Below are 21,305 nucleotides of genomic sequence, written 5' to 3'. Positions count from 1 at the left end.
TTGTGGGAGGTTTAGAGGTGAGGGACTCATTCAGCAAGACAAAGTGCTGCAAGCAAGGCTGGAGACAGGGAAACAATCAAAATATGCACAGGAGTAGGGCACCGAAAGGAGAGACCGACCGAGTAAAGGAGGGGGGACACCAGGGATTTGCATGTGCAGCTGTCGATTATTATTAGTTATTAGTATTCTAACAATTATTCCATTGATTATTTGAGTAATCGTTTGATAAGACTTTTGCTTCATCAAGGAGCAATAGTAAATACATGAAAGAGAAAATAAAACAGAACTACTAACCAACGTGGGCAATAATATTATCTGTCAAATGTAAACCCACTTAGTGCATTTAAGTGCCTTATTACATTAAGGTTTCAATTTTCCCCTCGTGAAGTCAATCTAAAGTCAATCTAAACTTTAAGAACAAAAAATTGTTGACAAACTTTTTGTCATTTGTTGAATTTTAACTCTTACATCAACTAGTACATAGAAGAATTTGTGCTAATCTGCATGGCCAATTCAAAATTTGTATTCTCAACAGTTACCATCAAGGAGACTCCGATCCCAAAAGGGAGGACAGATGAAGCTGTTTCTCTTGCCCTCAAAGAAGGGATTACATAACAGCCCGATCATATCAGTCCCTGCAACATGGCTTCTGGTCCAGAGTTGTCACTTGAAAGGCAAAAGCACCATCAGCCACCTCTAGATCTTTCAGACAGTGAGGACAGAAGATGAGACATCACAGAGCTCCATCTAATTTATGTTAAATAAATAATAGCAGCTCATTAATCACACTCCTGGTCGTAGAGGTAGGCTTTTTTGGCTTTGATAACAACACCCACGCCAGGATGGAGACGCTAATTGGCTTCGGGTCCTCTGTGAAATTGAAAATAAGTAGATCCAATCACCATACTGATGGCGAGCTGCGTCCTCTTGTATCCTGGTAGTGAAAGAGAGGCATGAAGTGTGATGGTTTTCAGCTTGGGTTGCCATGTCAAGTGGTTCGTGAAAGGAATGATTATGTACGTCTCAGAAGCTAGAACAATGAACACAACAATGGTGGAGGAATTCCGTACAGACAGTGTGATGAAGGTGACATTAACTAGGTCATTTCATTTGTGATATTGCAGCTTAGTGTCTCAACTGCAAGGGTAACTTCAAATGGCTGTCTTATGGGAACTATTTGCTCTTGCACAAGGCCATCCTTCCTCCCCTAATGGAGACCATTTATGCCATTGTTTGCATGCAGCTTCTTCTCAGTGCACTGAGCGTTTATAGATTACACAGATTCAGCCATTTCTCTATGTTGATTTATAGGAGTGCAATAGGTGTGTCATTGTTTGAAGGTTACCAGCAGATGCCGGGGGGGGGAATTTGCTTTGCCCAATGAGCTTTGAGATCAAACAAACCCAGCACATTTTACATGACAAACACAAGCATGATTTAATTCACCGTAAACATGATTAAAATATAGTCTATGACATCCTCCAATGCCATAAAAAAAGTGCCAGTGTTGATGTAAATTTGTTGAGTATTCTGCGTCCTCCAGAGGAAGGAAGATGTGATGGATCTAATCTGATGTTTCTATGCCCCAGATACTGGCTCCCCCAATCTTACAACCTTTTACAGTTTGCTCTTAATAACTACCACCAAAGCATCTGCCAAGGGAATGTAGAAGGTCAATACACCCAGGATTAGTACGCCATATTTCTCTGCAAACAAAGCATTAGTGTCGATGTTCAAATTTCACTCCATATTACTGATAGTATGTAAGTTGTATTGATGGTTGTGTTATTCACTTTTACAGGGGTTGTGATAGTGTCAATGTTGATGTCAGTAATTTGACATTCATTTATATTCTATGTGTCAACAAGATGAAGAGCCTCTTTGCAGCTCTGTGAGTGTGTACTGGATGGGAGAAGCATTGTGCAAATTAAAGATTTTGAGAAGATACTCCTGTGAATGAAAAGTCAGAGGATGACCAAAGTTGTTTGATTCATCCTCTTGAACTTTGATTGTCTGCGCAAAATGTCATGGCAATCCATCCAAAAATTGTCAAGATTGTATAGTGATGGCTGACAAACTCATTGGCAGAAAGTGCCAACAGCAGGAATGACCATGTCCCTATTGATAGCCTAGTTGTCGCTAGTGTTTGTACTGTTATAGTATACATTTGCTGTTACAACATATAGTTGATTTAGTCATTGCTTTTGCCTGTGGACTTCATGCGGAAAAGTGACAGCTGATGGGGATCTGAGTAAAATATCACAAAAACCAGCACCTAGTAAATCTGCCTGTACAGTAGATGAAATAAACAGTATACACCATATTTAAAAGCAATGCTACACAATGGAACACTGAATAACATTGGTCTTTATTGTGCTCTTTGTTCATTTATTTTCTCTTTAGACATCCACTACTACTGTGAACATAGTCGTCACTGATGTCAACGATAATGACCCTGAGTTTGACCTCACCATACCCACAAATTTTACTGTCCAAGAAGAAAAGGCCAATTTGTTTGTCGGACAAGTCACGGTAAGTTTGATGTCTTGTTGTTCTTTTGAAACAAATAAAAAGCTTCTGTCTCACCAACATCCACATTAGATACAACATGGCCTGTTCACTGTTGTATGTCCACATGTGGTTTCTCATAAATTGTACTGACTCACAACCGTGCCTCCTTTCTCGTCGTCGTTGTTGTTGTTGTCCATTAAAAAATTACCTGACATTTTCCAACATGGCCAATTTTGTTGGACAGATTTATCACCCGGAGCTGCATCTCTGTTGAATGGCTTAGTTCAGCACCAGTGAGCTGCCAGACTTTTGTAATTACTGTTGTAGATTAATTGGCCTGATGTTTGTCAGTGAATTACTCGTGAAAAAATGACAGAAGACATCCTCTGCACATACAGTACAGGCTTACAACGTGGCTGACAAGGCGATACAATCCAGGGGTTTTGTTTTTTTATGGCATCTGTTTTTCTTCTCTGTCAAACATAATAGCGACCCCAAATCCCCAAGTCACTGGTTTGAAACATAGTTTTAAAGCTCAATACAGCTCAGAGTAAAGTTTCAAAACAGTTGACCAAGCGACATTTTGGGGGATTTGCTGGAGGGTTTGGGCGATATTACAAAATCAGTCCGCACCTTTTATATGTTGTTAAAGAGTTAGTTCTGAGTTTGGAAGTTGTCTCAGCAACTGTTCTTTGATGCAGGTTCACAATATCAGAAACATTGAATAATTATTGTCCACAGTGAGATAATTAATAAATTAGTTTAATAAAAATGGAATGTAATTAGTTTGATAATGTGCAGTAAAATGTGTTATTATCAATGCATTTTGGACACACAGCGCTATCTGTATCTCTGTATCTCCAAAATATCTTCATCTACATTGTAATAGATACAAAGTGTATTAAACTTCTAGCCTTCGAAGTATGCATGTGATCACTTCACAAACTCACATTTTGATGAGACTTGTACGCTCTTTCAATTCCTTGTCATGTCCTTGTAATTGCTTCTGCAAACAATACGTTTGCCACGGGTAAACAGGCACCCTCATATGAGTAACATTTGTTGCCTTTCAGGATATATACTTTTAACATTAGGCATCCCATTACATTTTTCAGGAGGTAATGAAATAGACCACGAGAAAAGCAAGTTTATGAACTGTGAAATCAGACAAAAGGACATGTGAAGGAAGCTTTGTGTCTGAATGAGGTAAAGCTCCCAAGTATTTTCCTCACAAATGCAGCCAGCAGCTAGATTAGAGTTTAGCCTGCCCCACTGTCTCTCTCTCTCTCTCTCTCTCTCTCAATCTCTCTCTATCTCTCTCTCTATCTCTCTCTCACTCTCTCTCTCTCTCTCTCTCTCTCTCAATCTCTCTCTATCACTCTCTCTATCTCTCTCACTCTCTCTCTCTCTCTCAATGTCTCTCAAGCTCTCTCTCTCTCTCAATCTCTCTCTCTCACTTTCTCTCTCTCTTTCAATCTATCTCACTCTCTCTCTCTCTCTGTCTCGTTCTCTCTCTCTCTCTCAATCCCTCTTTCTCTCTCTCTCTCTCTCTCTCAACCTATCCTGCTTTGGAAGGTTTTGCCGCCTTGAGCTGAGACTGCTTTTCTGAATGAAAGAAAAGTACATTAAAGTACTTAGCACAACACAATCCTGCTTTCTATGCACATAGAGAGGCTACAATGTTGCCGGTTGTAGATGATCAAGAAAGGATGATTTTTTTTTTTAGTTGATGCAACATTTTTTCATAAAATCTCAAGTAAAACAAAGGTCACATATTGTAGACAAACATTAGTGAATATATTGATCCACCAATAGATTAGATAATACCATGAGTTGGACATGTCGTTTATACCTTTTTGTCATGAGACATTCTGCTGATGGTTGACTGTGGACACCCTTCCTTTGTCTGAATTGTTATGCTGCATTTAGGCAAAATCTTGCAATACCGTAAGATTCAGCCTTAGTGCCATTAAATTACAACCTACTACTGTTGCCTTTCTCTGTTAAATCCTTCTTCCGGGTTTGTCCCCTTCGCTAAATCCTTTCATGGTGGAGAGACATTTTCCAAATTGTTCATGGCAAGAGCACATATTTTAAAAGTTCATGCTCATAACACAGTATTTGAGGAGATTATGCCCGTCAGGATGAGGTTTCAAAACAAGATAGCACTTGTGCTGTAACATACATAACACCATTTTGAAGTGTTTTTGTAATAGGTTGGGAAGTGTTAGTGTATGTGTGTACAGTATATGTAGTTGCAGGCAAGGTGCAAGGTAATTTAAATCTAAACGAAGGCTCTTGGTTTAATGAATTACCCCATTTCAGCAGTAAAGACATGTGGCCTTAAGATTCAAATTGCCAATAACTCTGTATAATGTATATGAAAATTCAAATTTTTTAAGTCTCATTGAGCCTCATTAAGTCACCCACAATAAAGTGCACTTAAAATATTTCTGAGCCGAGCCAGATGCAGTTAAAGTTTGTGTTACCGGGGTGCGTTCGTAATTCGTCACTCCGAGTGCTGGAGCACACTCTGGCACAAACTGGACTGTTTGCTGCAGGTCAATCATTACATTTATTTGTAAACTATTTTCACTAAAAAGAACTTCAAGCACCATGTCAAGTAGACTGAACCCGATCCGAACATCATTTGTAAACAATTGTCTGGGTCGGGTATCCACACTCTAATCTGCAAGCTGCACAGGTAGTCACGAGGGATAAAATATAGAAAGATAGTCTTCTTAATTTAGCTCGCTCTACAATCTAAGATTGCACACAGAAAGACAACAAGTTGTTGAATTTCAGATCTGTCTAGTTTCTACACTGGATGACACACACACTGTGATGTGCCATAGACAAAATGGGAAAAGCTAAAATGAGTAGAGCCCGATTGTCACTTAAAGCACACCACTTTAGTATTTTGCCGTTTCATCATCCGGCCAGTTAGGCTTACAATGCTGTAACTGCTAGCTTTCCAAGTGTCTGAATAACATTGTGTGATGTGGAGGTTTGTCAGCATTTCTTCCTATCAGCACGGTAGCCGACTTACTTTCATACGACGTGCTAGGTAAAAGTCAAGTGGCTGATGAGATGCCGACTGCTTGAATTAAGATGCTATTTGTGTCTTTTCAGTTATTTCACATGTAAATGTGATGTGTTACTGTGAAATCAGTTCACCTTTTCCTGTAACACCTTGAATTTCCCTCCAGAGAGGGAATAATAATGCAGTCAACCACGAAGCTTCAGGCAATTGCCAACGGTGAAGATGACTGCAGTGCAAATGCATAATGTTATTAAGTAGCTTAATGCTAAACCTAAAGCGTTGGGGATTACCGTTACAGTAATTGGAAATGGCTCCCACCTGTTCTTACTTTACACACACTCACACTGGAGACGATTAACTAGGTTATCAAAATTGACAGCGATGCTGGTTGTGCTAATAGAGTAATTTGTTCTGTGACTGACAAATCCTAAACCGTACGAGCTCATTCTGTTTGCTCACAGCGGGGAGCCGTAATCTGAGCATGCAGATGACCGGAGGAAAAATTGATTAGCATTCGTGTCAGACACATCATGGCAGCATCATGTAGAATTGTTGCTAATTGAAAATAATGCCATTTATTTATTTTACAAGCAGATTCCCCGATCAAATGAGTTTTTGCAAGCATTTGACTTGGTTAAGGCACATACACTTATCACAACCTTTGGTTTTGTGAGGCTGACAGCTTAATTCTATGTTTCGAAAATACTGTGCATGTGGGCTTGTTTTATTTTTTTTAAGACTGCAGCCACCTGTTCAAGCTGCTTCTTGTGCTGCAATCACAAGGATATTCCTCCACTTCCACAATAGATGTAAGAGCTCTCCCATCAGCTCACAATCCAAAGTACCAGTTACTGATCACTGAAGGCCTTCGGATTGAAAAACTATGAAAAACATTCCCACACACGCTGTCACAGTGTGAGGAAGACGGTGAGCGATGATTTAGAGCAAAATAGTCAGAAAATACCCAAATAATATTTTGATAATAATTTGGGCAAACAAACAAAGGCTTTACAGTCTCCACCAAGGCCAACAACATGACCACCCATGTTTGTTATGTCTTCCAACATCTGCTGCAGGTGGTGTAGGACCTGGCCTGCCCTGCACAGACCTCTATAATACATACAGTATATTGTCCTTTGGAGGCTATGGAAATATGAAGATTTGTTTATTGATGTTAGTGCCTGTGAATTAATTGGATTACACCCCTTACAAGGCAAGGAGCAGTGTGAATGTTTGTTATATAATCACTTTAGAGAAGTAGTGATCCGTGTGCACATATTGACACAATGTGCTTTGGTCTGTTTTGCAAAGGCTTAATGCCGAGGTTCAGTTTTTAGCTCGGCTTTGAATCTTCGTCAGGCATTCCATGCACAACAAATTGGGGTTAGCTTTTAGCACCCATATGCGTATCCTCCTCCCTCCTCCGCTGTTCCTCTTTTTTCCCTCTTTGTGCTGCCTTGTCCTTACTTGCACTGATGTTGATAAAACATTGCCAGACAGACAGATGAAATGTGACTTCATCTCACTGTCTTTTTTTCCCTCCCCCTTCCCCTCTCTGTCACTCTCCTCTGTCTCTATTTAATTATAACAAAGAATTACCACCACACAGGGGACAGTTGGATAATGAACACACACACACATAAACATAAACACAAGGCATAATGATTGCCTGTCATATCCACACAGAAATGAATATTTGTGAAGCAGATAACTTATTTTAGCCTTTCCTAAATATATTTTATAAATAATTTTCTGACCATTTATTTTATTAGGTTTTTATTTTACTCTTTTTATTCAAAGTATAACATGTATACTACAAAAGGGTGATTGGGGAATGCAGAGTTTGCATGAAAAAGGGGTTCTGGCCCTTTTGAAATCACTATTACTAATGAATCTGTGACTTAAACTCTAATCTCAATATGAAGAACAGGAAATGGGAGCAAACGTATGGCAGTTGTTTGAGCTCGGTTGCAGAACTCAGTTTACATGGCTTTGTGCTTGGACCCTCTGTAAATACGTAAGGCGTTAAGATGAAGCCAGGCCTTAATGGATCATGTAATGGATCGCATCACACGCACACTGGCTATTTGCTTAAATAGATTTGCATTTCAGTTTTAAAATGTGTTTTTCCTATGGGAATAACACAATGCTATTATTGATGTATGTAAATGGATTCTTAGTGTTTTCCGCAGGTTGTCAGTTTATTTCAGCAGCGTCAGGAGGTAAAACGGAGTTTATCGATGATGTTTTATTGACCTTTCATTCAGCAAGCCCACTAACTCACATTTCTTCCAACATATGCAGTCTCTAAGTCCACTGTAAAATAATGGCCATTGCAACATTAGCCGACTATTATGCTTCCATCTGATTACTCAGGCTATATTTTAGGCCGTGTCTTGGTTCAGTTTGCGTTGGCACAGACCAATGAATTACAATCTTTGTAGTTCACTTACTTGCTTTGGGAGCTTGGCAGAATTAAATGGTAATTGGTTGAAAAATCTATCAGCAAAAACCGCAGAATGTCACCCATCAGATCCCCGAAGCGAAGTTAAACACACTTGCCCCAGATATTACTTTTGAAGGGGAAACGTTTCTTTCCACAGGCCTACACTGAGTTCACAAAAATAACTATATTTATATCATTAAATCTTTTTTCTTTCACCCCAGGCCACAGATCCAGATGCAGGGGTTAATGGACAGGTGCTCTACCGGATCGTGAATCAACCAGACTTGTTTATAATTGGTGCTAACGGTAGCATCTACACAAGAGTGCCTCTTGACCGGGAGCTTAGGAGCCAATATGACCTGGTGGTAGAGGCCTCAGATGGGGCAGTGGATCCACGGCGGACCACCTTGACCGTCTCAGTCCAGATCACGGATATCGATGACAACAGCCCAGTCTTCTCCCAGCAAACTTATGCGGTTAACGTACCTGAGAACAGCCCAGTGGGAACTCTGGTCCTAAAGCTAAGCGTACGTATTGATGTGCATGTGTTTATTGCCAACGTTTTTTCTCTCTCTCTTTCCTTAAATGTCGTCTGTCTCTCCATTTATGTAAAGTAGCATAAGTGCTTTAAACAACAGATGTGGTAACTGGCTTTTAGCATCTTTCAAGTGTTTAAATGTCAAACGTTTTCAGGTAGAAACATTAACAGTGACAGAAACATACAGTAGAACGCCTTACATACACAGAGAGAAACTATTTTTTTCTCATAAGAGTTAAAGCTAGATTTTTCAAGTCATAACCAGCCTTTGCCATCTGTCCTTGAATATAATGAATATAATAAATTAATATAACACATGAATATAATACTACACACATTTTGAAATAAATGTTTCAACTTGCTCACGCGTTTGCACTGCAGTGAAGTGTAAGGAAACCATGTGCATGCAGAGCAAACACAGAGCGGAGTTGCGAGTAATTGCTGGCATATTGTGAGTGACATTTTGTCGGAGAGGGATAAAGCAGGAGGAGAGGGTAAGTTAGCAGGGGTGAGGGTTGAGGGGCGAGGGGTGTGAATGATAGTGGCACTGTGACACCATTAATCCCCGAGACAACGTCACCTCAACTCTAAACGGACGGGGGTGGCTGGCAAGATGCCTAAACAGCAAAAGTGAGATGGATATAAAAAGAAAGTGGATGAGTTCGGTAGCTTGAAACCTAATGCTTATACCTGAGATTATTCTATCCTTTTGTTGTGTGTCAATAAATAAAGTTTGTGCGTGTGGGCGTATCCAAACAACATGTGTTCCAGCATCCATATACTGCATCTTACCATTTTCTATTACAGTAGCCTTTGCATTTGATATCTACGTAGAGGTGTGATTTTATGCAGAGGACCAACTTAAGCTCCCCTTACTGGTTTAATTTAATCAGAACGTATTAATGATTGATGTAAGAATTAAAATAGAAACATGAATATTCATTTCCACAGCCACAGTGCTTATATATAATATATAATATATACATGTTGAAATTTAGAAAATAAATGTCCTCTCTCTCTTTCCATCACCCCACTTTTTCTCCACATACGTATGTACTGTAACTTGTTTTCTCACTCATCCTTCTCTTGCTTCTCACAGGCGGTTGACTCAGACCTCTTTTCCAATGTCACGTATCGGATCAAGACTGAGTCGGCCAGGCAGCTGTTTTCTCTAAACCCTGTCACTGGGGAGTTAGCTGTGCTGCAGACCCTGGACTTCGAGGACCTGGCTGGTATGGGCATGGGGGCCTCTTTCACTTTCCAGGTGGAAGCTGTCGACCAACGAGGGGTCATGCCCCCAGGGCAGACCACCGTCACAGTCCGCATCACGGTAAGAGCCCCCGCATGGTCAGTCCACCACAACCTCTCGGAGATCTATTCTCCTTCCATCCATCCTCATTGTCCCTGAGGCGCAGCAGCAGCACTGGCAGTGAATATGTGGTGACTCATTAGCAGAGTTTTACAGTAATAGTATCTCGTCTAAGCCATAGTTCGAAAGGGGATTTGAGACATATTGTACAGAGCTGCACCTGTGCTCCTTTTGTAATATTAAATTCAGTTTTACTCCATTCAGTGCGAAAGCTGAATGCATTTCCTTTGTAAAACATATTTTGGCCTCCCAACCTGCTTGTCCTGGTATCATCACCAGGACAAAGAGAATTTGATGGATAGGTGTTTCAGCCTCGCACACAGTGCTATTCCGAGCTGAATGACTCATTAGCTTTGTGACAGCAATTATGTCAGCTTTTTCAGGAGCTTGTATTCCCTTTACAACCTTTCAAGAGATTAACGGCTGAATCCCAACGAAAGGATTAGACGCCTTATGTTGTGCTACTATTCATGTGTGTACGCGTATGCATTTGTGTGTGTTAATGGGTGTGTGTTTTTGCTCTGTGGGTAATTCTGCGCTTCAAAATGTGTGCATTCACATTCATCTGCGTGTGAATTCAGTCATCTCAAAGTCTGCTGAATTACGCTTTATATTACATTACATTATAATCATTTAGCAGACGCTTTTATCCAAAGCGACTTACAATAAGTGTATTCAACATAGGTATTCAAGAGAACTACTCGTCACCAGAAGTCATAAGTACATCTTCTTTTTTAAACAAGCATCTAAGAGCATAAACCACAGCAAAAGTACAGTGCAGAAACAAAGTAATACAATAAGTGCAACAAACTAGTATGAATACAATAAGTGCTAAGTGGAAGGCTCGGTGTAGTACTTCTTGAAGAGGTGAGTTTTCAGCCTGTGCCGAATGATGGGCAGCGACTCTGCTGTCCTGATGTCAGTGGGGAGTTCATTCCACCACTGAGGGGCCAGGATAGAAAAAAAGCCGTGACCGGGTCAATCAGCCGCAGGGACCTCTGAGCGACGGGGCAACCAGTCGCCCCGAGGCAGCAGAGCAAAGTGGTCGGGCGGGGGTGTAGGGCTTGACCATGGCCTGGAGATAGGAAGGAGCTGTTCCTTTCACTGCCCTGTAGGCTAGCACCAGTCTTAAACTGGATGTGAGCTGTTACAGGGAGCCAGTGTAGAGAACGGAGAAGGGAAGGTGTGTGGGAGAACTTGGGGAGATTGAACACCAGGCGAGCTGCAGCTTTCTGGACAAGCTCCAGAGGTCCAGAGTTCAATATTACACTGAATGGGAAGCATCTATAAGCTTATTTAGGCAGGCTCGCTACATGAACTGCCAACCTGTAGAGTGAGTTTGTCCTCTGATAAGGACAAGCTTTGTTGCAGTGTTTGTTCTGTCACCCAGGTTCTGTGTTTGATAGGATAAGGCATTGCAGCCACTGATATCAAATCCATGTCTGCTATTTGAAAATGGTAGGCATGAATCCGAATGAGCCTAATGGATTCACACAGGCTTCTCAGGGACTAGAGTTGGAGCTGATTCAACTGATTCCATTTCCTTCCTCATATAACACCTCCAGAGGGTTATTTGATGTCGTTTGTGTTTGATTTCCCCTTGTATTGTTTTGTTGTTGTCTCTTTGGTCGGATGCCTTGCAGTGATGGATTGAGTGTCCTGTCTGTCTCTTTCTTCCGAATGATTCTCCCAAACTTTTTCTTCTATTCTTGTACTTTAGAAATGGAAAAAAGACACTTTGTGCTTGTAGGTGTGTGTGTGTGTGTGTGTGTGTGTGTGTGTGTGTGTGTGTGTGTGCGTGTGTGTGTGTGCGTGCATGGATGGAGATACTGCATGTCTCAAGCAAACACGACTGTGTCTTCGCTTGCATCCTGTGAACACTTGCAGCACGATGATCAAGCTTTGTTGTTCAAAGTAAGAGCTGGATCATAGATTTTCTGCTAGGAAACACTAAACCTGTGTATAGATCATAGTGAGGCTGTCCTCCACCACTGAGTTTATATTTTGAGGCCCATGGCTCATTCAAAACAGTGCACGGTAAAGAGAAAAGTCAAGAGAAAGGAAGATCATGCTCCAGCAGTTTTACCACAGAACTAATCTATTCCTGAGAGATATGACGATGGCTTACTTCCTTCTCACAAAGCAAAGCAAAGCAAAGGGTGGCACAGTTAACAAGATCCCATTGCTTTGCTGGCCGATAAAATGGTAGACTTCTGCTGTGCATTATTTACATGGAAAAGGTGATTAAAAGTGGTGGTAACAGAGACCTTCGGTGGCCTTCTGGTTATCTTGAAATATGAAAGGGTCTTCCTAGGGCCAATGTTTGGTTTGTCCATTCTGGGCTGCTGTAGAAAAATGGTGGTGCAACGCTGCAGACTCCGTAAAGAAGACCAGCTCTCTATGTAGATATAAAGGGTTCATTCTAAGGTAACAGAAACACAAAGATTGTTAGTTTCAGCTGAGTGAAAACATAGTTATGAATACTATATTCCATTTCTGCTGACCGATACATTAATTAACACAGGCCTTGTTAAAAATTGGTTGAATTTGCATCTACGTTTTAGTTTTAATCAGCCAGCTACAATATATTGTGATTTTCTTAATTTTGTATTTACAATATGGATTGATTTTTTTCATCTGTATTGGTGTGATTACAGTAAACAGTATATCGTATGGTCACATTCAGCTCAGACACACAGTTCTTAAAGTACATGGACAAAGCCTGGGGCACGGTGAATTGCTGCAGTGGGAATTTTTGCCTGAATCCACAATAACGTGCTTGAAGTGTTAGCTGACATCAAACAAAGCAGCAGCTGCAAAATCTGCACTGCTACAATATTACTCTTTCCGCATGTAGGTAGCATCAGCAAAAGTAGTAGAAGAATACTTTGATAAATGTGTTTGACCCTATAAATGCCAAATCTGATCTGTCACTGAAAGAATATCTGTCCTGCCCGTTCTCTATAGCCTGTTAATCCGCAGTGTAGCCGAACATTGTGTTCTTTGCTGACTTAATAATGTCACACAACTGCAATGTAACCAAGGTTACAAATATCACCAACACTGATACACCTACTTTTATGGAATCTCTTTTTGTTTTTAGGACATGAATGACTTCTCCCCCATCTTCACCCAAGATCTGTATAAGGGCTTGGTGGCGCCCAATGCAGAGAAAGGAACTGTCATCACAACTGTTTTTGCTGAGGACCGAGACCCACCAGTGAGTATAAAAAAAAACACATGTCACACTTTAACTTTATATTCAAAACATGCAATGTAGACCACATTGGTGGTTAAATTTCAAAGCACACAGAGCATGTTGACTCCATCTGTTTCTAAGGTAACAGTACAGCACATGCTGTGCTCTCAGAACATCAGGTAATTTCAGCCATAGCATTTAATACAATGCGTTTTAAAGATGTTTTCGATGCTCTCATTAGAGCTAGTGCTGTGTGTATATATAGTAAGGGGTCTTCGGTTGTATGAGTCTTCTATCAGTTGCCTCAGACAGCTTAATGTTTCCTCAGACTCCTTCACACCACTATATCTGAGCAGGTTCTCGTGGGACTGGAGCTGTGAAGATCCTTTTTTTCTTTTTTATGGAATCTGCAAATCAAGGAACACAATGCAGAAGAGCAATTGTGCCACAATGTTGAGACTATAAATGATATGAGGAAGAGGAGGCAGCACAGGAGCAATGGAGAACATTTTTGGGGGTTGAGAATCACATGACTTTTTTTAGTTTATGTCAATAGGGTTGACATGGTTGTAGATTTTTTTCTATTCGTGGACACTTTACTAAATCAGCGTTTTTCTCTCATAACACAATGTGTCTTTTGTTCCTTATTTTCAAATTGTCTCTGTGAAAAACGAAAGGAATAGAAATAGCCACCTGCTCTGAGTGTGTTTCTCAGTCTTGAAGTCTTGTACTGTATGGTTAGACTCGATGCTTGTTATTAGTGGCCCTCTTGCTGATGGGATCTCACCAGGGTCTGGGTGAGTTTATGTACTCTCTTAAATGCTGAGGGATATGGATGCCTGTCAGTCCCAGCTGTGGGTGGTAAAACATTCCCAGAGCGCCACAACGACCGCCGTTCATCTTATTTCTCCTCTCAGAGGGAGACTCTCCCCCTTCCCTTCTACTTTACCTGGCCACCTCTTCTCCACGTCGCTGTCTATGCAGCTAGGAAATCATTCTTTTTAATGTCAACTTTTCCTCTAGGATTTTATTCCCTGAACATTCTTATAGAGAAATCTTGTGCTAAGACCCAAATATTAGGTAGGAAAAATAAGAATTAAAGAAAATAATCATTATCCAGCTTACTTTTTATTGAAGTCCATAATACTGGTTGGCAGTCTTTAAAGCATCCAAGGCACTATGATTTTAAGTCAAAAATCCTTATTTGACATGTGTTGCATGGCATGTTAATACTGCCCGCTTAAAGAGACCACTTACAAGACATGACAATGGCAATAACAAAATAAGTGTAAACATGTACTTTAACAAGCACAATTCTGCTGGCCAAAACGAGATATTGAATCACAAATTAAGAAATTAAGAAATTCAGAATCACTTAATAAAGGCTCGGGTCACTGAGAAAAATGTACCAGTTTTTAGTGGTGTAATGATGTTTTTTTATATGGTAGGCCATGTTGCTGTACTGTGTGGTGAAGTAGATTCTGAGAGGTGCTGCTAACGGGGTCTCTTGTTCAGATGATGATTCCTGTCTAAGGATTTGGCTCCGGTGAAAGCTTGATCGAGGCCCTTTTTGTTGTAAGCCCTATGTTCAAATCGGTGATACATGTCTTTGGCTCGGTGTTCAAAAATCATTCTCAGTATATCTCAAATCCCTCTCAGCCTTTGAAACCGGCCATATGCTATATTTGATATGAGGCATTTTCCACCTTCAAGATGGTGACGATCAACAATGATTCTCAGGTCCAGAACATGTGTATTACAAACTGAATTTGATAGAGTTAGTGGTGTTAAGGTATATAAGGTACAAGAATAACAAAAAAGATCACCAATATATATCCTGTTCCACTTGATGTTGTCTTTGGAAAGATTGGTCTGGCTGTATATGTGCCTTTCTTTCCAAAGTTCCCAATAGATAGAGTACACACGGCTGTGCCCCTCACCTGTCTGTAAAGTCTAGTTTATGAACTTCGCAATAAAATCTGTGGGAAGAGTTCATATTTGGTCTCTGTTGTAAATAGTGATAAAGCATCTAGGCTGTCAAATAGTCTTTGTTTGTGTACAGAGACTTCACACTATAGTGACTTAGTGCATCGTCAATACGCTGTAACTCCTCAAACGTTTTAACACGTGATGTCCTGGAGATATGCTTCCAGAGAGCTGGTGACTGGTTTGATGAGAGAGTGAATGTATTTAGACGCTGGATCAGTGATAGTATCAATGATATTATGATGGGCCTGCCTAGGAGTGTGTTCAGATGTTGTTCATATTTGAAGGCAAACTAGGGTTTGGAGGCAGAAGGAAGTCACTGTGATCCATTTGTTTTCAAAAGCAGTGTCTACCATGGCTTTAAGTTTGTATTCCATCATTTCAGTGGGATTGGAGATTAAAGGGACATAATATTGTGGGTCCCTGAGTTGTCCGAGAGCCTCATCCCTTATCTACTGGCTATATGGCACATTCATGTAGTTAACAGATGGTGTGGCTACTGCATTAGCAAGCCTGTTGTTATACCATGCCTCCAAATTTAGATCACAATATAAAGATGTTTGTGTTATAGGAGCAAAGGAAAGACCTTTTGACAGGACTCAAAGAAAAGAGCGTTGCGGAAATATTGATTACCTTCTCCTGGTTTGTGTCCAGTGAAATCCCCCTGGCCATAGGCGGTAGTCCTAAAGTGCCGCCTTCCTCCTCAGTCTGCCCTGTCGTTTTTTCCTAGTAGTGGAGGCTTACTGATACTGATACAGAGGGAGCTTGACTGTTTCTATAACATGACAAAATAGATGTGTATGACCAGGAATATATTGTCTTCTCCTTGTAATCATCAATGTCTTGTATTCTATTTTTTAATATTTATTTAGTCTTTGCCAGAGATTTACTAAGTTTGTCAATGTCTTCGCGGCGTTTTACTTTCCGTGATGACGTAGTTCCGCCCTGAGTCTTTTTATCTACCTTGATTAAACACATCAAATCCAGTGAACATTTGTTAAGGATTGTCTTCCATTTGTTTTTAAAGTCTGGATTGCCCCTACCAAAGAAGGGAAACTGATTATTAAACCTTTGGGCATAATTTCCTCTGTGCAGTAGTCAAAAAGTGTGATAGCATGTAATTCAAATTTCTTGTCCTTTTCCAGGACTTTTCTTAGATCTAGGTAAGAGGCCTGTGCCTCAGTGATTTATAATGAATCCATGTTGAACAAAGACTCTTTGACAATGATATCATTGCCTTTTTCGATGGTGAATGAAAATGTATTACTCAATCTCTGTGACATCCTGACTATAAAAAGGCCCACTATCCGGAGCAGCAGAACGGGGCGACTCGCCAGACTAAGCCCCAATTCACTGATTCTGAAGAAAGAATAGGGAGTGCTGTACTGGGTCAAGAAACTCGCTGTTGGTGAGGTTGAAGTAAAAATTGGTTTCTCTTCAAGGAAGAGGCAAGTAGTCGAGTAAGAATAAAAACCAATGACTGTCCAGCTCACTTTAAATGAAGTCCATGTTATTGGTACAATCTCTGATTGTAAGTTTTCATTGACAAAGGGAAAACACAATTTGACTCAAGTCTTCATCAGGCTATGAAGTGCAATGAGGACAGGTGGTTTTTTTTTAAATGAAAACCCATCAGGAGATCATGTGACAAGAGGAAATCATCATCATGTTATCATGAGCACAGTGGCAGCGAGTGAGACATAGGAATGACTCTGTGAAATGGCTTGACAGACAAAGGGATTAGATTTTCTAACAAGAGCTGACTAACCCAGTCTCTCATTGACCTGGATTTGGGAGCCCAAAGCATTTTATTGACAGGATGCCTGTCATAGATATCTCATGGTTGAACAGGGCTTAGGTGAGTGCTTGCTAAGTACACACACACACAGTCTCTCTATTACACAGCCTCATAAAAACGGCACACACAAAAGAAAGAGTGGAAGTGACTCACTCTGGCTTTTAGTCTTGATGATACAAACATGAGCCTTGCATATTTAGTTTGAAGGTTATAATGATGTAGTGACCATTCCTTCTCTTATTTTGAAAAGAGGGCACAATATCTATCCCCCTGTGCATTGGGAGTTATTCTAATGGTTTTTAAAAAGTGTATTTTGGGCAGTGCCACTCAAACCAATAGCCTCCATGTTAATAACACTGTGAATGAGAGAGGAGATCACCATGAAGACAAATGTTCCTGGAAGAAAGCTTGATTCTTCAGCACAAGATTTGTAGAGTTTGTTATTTGTGACTGAATTTAAAAGTTGTTGTTTTCTCTACGGCATTATGCATCACAGCAGAGAACGTTCACTGTTATAGAGATTCACATTTCTTCACTATTCTAGTACATTACATCCCTCCTTGTTTTGTATAGCGCATTATCCCTGTTTATTGGTCACTAACTGTTTCACAACCCAACCATATTAAGTTGTATGAATGTGTTGACTTTGTGTTTTACACTCTCAGCTTGCTCAATCCTTGTTTTTATGTTGTTTTTCTCTGACGCATCAGTCGGTGCTTCTTCATGCTTCTGAGCTTGTTCTTTAATTCATGAACCAGCTATTCTATACTGAAGAGAATTGGGTTCTATGTTGCAACAAGGAGGAATAATGTTGATGCCAAAGTACTAACAACAGTATATCTACATTTTTTGTTGCTCATCTGCAATGTTAATAAAGCAGTGAGGTCACTCAGGGGTGGACATAAAACATTCATAGTCTGTGAGTCAAACGCCAGACAAGAAAGGTGTCTGTGCAGCTGCAAATGTCTGTCGACAGAGACAGACTGAGATGTCACTGTAACTACAAGATACAGTTTTGAATGGTGTTGTATTATGAGTGAGGGAAATTGTCTCATTTTTGTTTATTTACTGGTTTGATTTTGGTCCTGATATTCTAAAGCTCAGTTGGATGCAAACTAATGATACAAATGGGAGAAACAATAAATGGAGGTTCGCTGCTGCTGCTAGTTGACTATACAATATGTTAATTCCTTGAACAAAGTACTTTCAACTTTATCTGCTGCCATCACTGTAAAAGTCTTGCTACTGAAGTCACTGTATTCGACTCTTCTGTGGGAGGTGTTTTCTTTTTTTTTTTTTTTTATTGGCCCTGTCCTGACATCTTTTCCATGAAATGTTGGAAAACAAGTTGAAGAGCTTTTAGAGACGAGGCCCTTTTTCTGAGAATCCCCTGAGTGAATTCACTCAGATAGTTTTGTAACCTCTTAGAGACGCATTTGTGTGAGTAAGCCTCCCAAGGGATCCATTGCTACTGCAGGATTTCCCTCTCTCTCTAGCCCCAGGTTCTTACCTCGTCCCAGGGGAGCCAAATCAGTTGAGGCAAGGGAGCAGAGTCTCAAAAAGAAGAGGCCCAAAGAGATGAACCGGTATAACATAAATTATAGATGCGATTACTAATCAGGAACTGTGATTAATCTTAATCAAAGGGTCATACTAAAGTCCAGGCTCTCGCTAATGAATGTAAGTGTGTTACTCTGGAGACAAGAGGGGTGGGTTTAATGGAGAAGGTTTTTATTCCAAATGAAAGGGAAGAGGTCTGAATCAATGAATAACAGTGAGAATACATTAGATGGCCTGATTTGGAGAGAGACGAGTAAGACATTAGGGTCATTTTTCAGGTTACATAGAGAGAAGAGCAACCTTTTCTTACTTTAACCATTATTTTTAAGTTTTTCTAATTGTCAGATACATATATATATATATATATATACAGTACATGTAATTTGTGTGATTATTCAAGAGAGTATTTCTAAGCAAACAATATTGCTACTCCCTTATGGCTTTAATACATTCTACAGAACCCAATTACTTTGAAACACTGTCTTCCATCTTCACAGCTTCATTTGAAAATGTGACAGGTGGGTACCAGATAAGTGGATTGATGTGGTTCATGTTCTTCTTTCTCCTTCCTCCAGGGTACTCCGGCAAGTTTTGTCCGCTACAGAGTGGACCTGGACAGGTCACCGTACAGCGGGAGCATCTTTGATGTGGAAGAGGTAACTGGAAGAGTCATCACTAAGGTCAACCTCAATGAAGAGCCCAGTGTCACCTTTAAGGTGAGTGGTGGTGATTATCTGCTGCCCCTTGTAATGTCGGTGTGTTGGACTTATATAAAAAGGAAAATGTTAAACTGTCGTTAGTATGTACAAAATAACTACAGTATATAAGCTTTCAACATTTGACTTGAGCTAATAATGATGATGGGGATCTTATGGAGGCACTAGTAAGTATAATTGATGAACGCTATTATAATGATAGTCATCATTAAAATCTCATCCTGTATCACAAACACGAGAAGTTATTTACAGCATGGATGCTTTCTTGTTCTCCTGATTGATGTTAACATGCCTGCATGTTTTAGGGTACTAAAAGTTGCACTGAAGATCAGCGGGTCAGAAATTTGCACATTGACTTTTTAAAATCGAAGAACAGGCATTATTACTCAATTGTCTCAGTGGTCATGTCATTGCTTCTCGTGTGTCTGTGACCAGTAATATTGAGTTTTTTTTATCGATCAAACAAATTCCCTCCCGAGTGCTCACATAAAGGGTCTTTTACGGTGGATCTGGTGCTTTAGGACATGAGCAGATGTGTTGCTTACACTCCAATCTTGTCTGGACACCTCTAGCTTCTTTTTGTCCTCCTCTGTTTTTCTTTAAACATTTATCTGTGTTTATTCTTTTTCCGCCTATCTCCCCCTCTCTGCCGCCTCGCTCCCCCTGCTTCCCCCCAGGCTCCATTCTCCACAGTCTATGAATGTAGATCAATACGTTCACACTCGCTCTCTGGGAGCTTTGCAGGCTGCTCGCCAGATCATATTTTACCAGTCTGTTTTTATTAGGATTCCAAACATGTCGAGCAAAAATACCTGGCAACCTCAAAAAGGTTATTATTTGTGTAGTGAGTGGTAGTATGGTGAAGAATAATAATAATTGTGTGCTTGCATTTGCATGTGTGTGTGTGTGTTCTTTATGTGCTCTCTCCTGCCCACTGCAGTTGTTTGTGATAGCCTATGATGATGGAGAGCCTGTGAAGTCTAACGGCACTTCGGTGGAGATCACTGTTCTTCAGCCTTCCCGCATCCCGATCTTCACCCAGGAGGACTACAGGTACGTCTCCTTGACACACTGTTGATGCAGCTGCCTCTGCCTGTAAATTCACACATCAAAGAGCAGCTTAGGCTGTAGCACCAGGCAGGGAGCGATTGTGAAAAAAGGCTGGAGTAAGTAGTGGACAAAGAATCTTAAATAAAACGCACATTTATCTTCCATTCAGCTTCTGTTATTCTATTATTTTATCACAAGGTAAATTATATGTTCTCACTTGAACTGCCGCAAATGGCCGTGAAGTGATTATTCTTCATACATTTATTATTTTGTGATAACGGTAGCTATCTGGGCATTATTGCGCTTCCCGAATAAAGAGGCCCCAGTTTTGATTCGGTGGCTCCGTCTTTATCACGCTGTCTTTTCCGTGCATGACTGATTAATGAGTTTTGAGTATAAATATGCATAAGAGCTTCGGGGTAGATGCTGCAGATCGTCACTGCTGTAAACCACATTTGTGTCTCTCCGAGGGTAAAGCCTCTGAGTTTATGAAGAGTCTCATTTGACAAGATTAAGTGTTTAGACTGGTAAACTGGAAGAGAGAGAGAGAGAGAGAGAGAGAGAGAGAGAGAGAGAGATGCAGGATGAGGCAACATAATCTGCAGTGCTCTGAGATGACTGGCTGCTACACATGCGATATACGGCTGTACCGGGTGAGGGCTCGGTGGAGTTTGTCTGTACTGATGGTATTGTGACTCAAGAGGAGGCCACAGTGTCATTTATAATTAAAGATAAACATGGATTATTAACACTCTCCAGCTGAAGCTGCTTTGAAAAATCCTCCATGATGAGCGAATGCTAGCATTAACTGTGCTGTCTATTTTGTAACGCTACGGTATAGGTACCTGTCTGCAGTGTTCAGGAGACTCTAGCCAGACTGAGAAGCTTCAAGGTCTGATGGCAAAGTTGCCTGGCACATGCAGTTCTTGGGAGCTTAAAGTAAAGCTTGTTTAAAGCGGATTGTTTTACTAACTTGGATGTCAGTCAAAGTAGGGAGTCTTGGCAGACTATACTCTATAACAGAATTTGATATGCCTTTACGCATAAGACAGGGAATGTAAGGCCTGGCCAACTTGTCAACACATCAAG

General features: G+C 40.5%; 1 protein-coding gene across 11 annotated transcripts in view; it reads left to right on the top strand.

The window, feature by feature from the left end:
* The window catches only part of LOC116400010 (protocadherin-15-like), a 188,174-nt gene that overhangs the window by 121,320 nt on the left and 45,549 nt on the right, over positions 1 to 21,305 (top strand). For all 11 annotated transcript variants that reach the window (XM_031877626.1, XM_031877682.1, XM_031877658.1 and 8 more), the window contains 6 exons: positions 2,404 to 2,532; positions 8,222 to 8,527; positions 9,638 to 9,868; positions 13,011 to 13,127; positions 19,026 to 19,166; positions 20,107 to 20,219. In XM_031877626.1, the coding sequence (XP_031733486.1) occupies positions 2,404 to 2,532; positions 8,222 to 8,527; positions 9,638 to 9,868; positions 13,011 to 13,127; positions 19,026 to 19,166; positions 20,107 to 20,219 (1,037 nt within the window). The remainder of the gene's footprint in view (positions 1 to 2,403; positions 2,533 to 8,221; positions 8,528 to 9,637; positions 9,869 to 13,010; positions 13,128 to 19,025; positions 19,167 to 20,106; positions 20,220 to 21,305) is intronic.

Source organism: Anarrhichthys ocellatus, unplaced genomic scaffold (genome assembly GCF_004355925.1).
Source record: "Anarrhichthys ocellatus isolate YVR2014 unplaced genomic scaffold, GSC_Weel_1.0 scaffold3, whole genome shotgun sequence".
In the NCBI taxonomy this organism is placed as follows: Eukaryota; Metazoa; Chordata; class Actinopteri; order Perciformes; family Anarhichadidae; genus Anarrhichthys; species Anarrhichthys ocellatus.
Note: the sequence above shows the minus strand (reverse complement) of the source record. Positions and strands in the feature narration are given on the sequence as shown.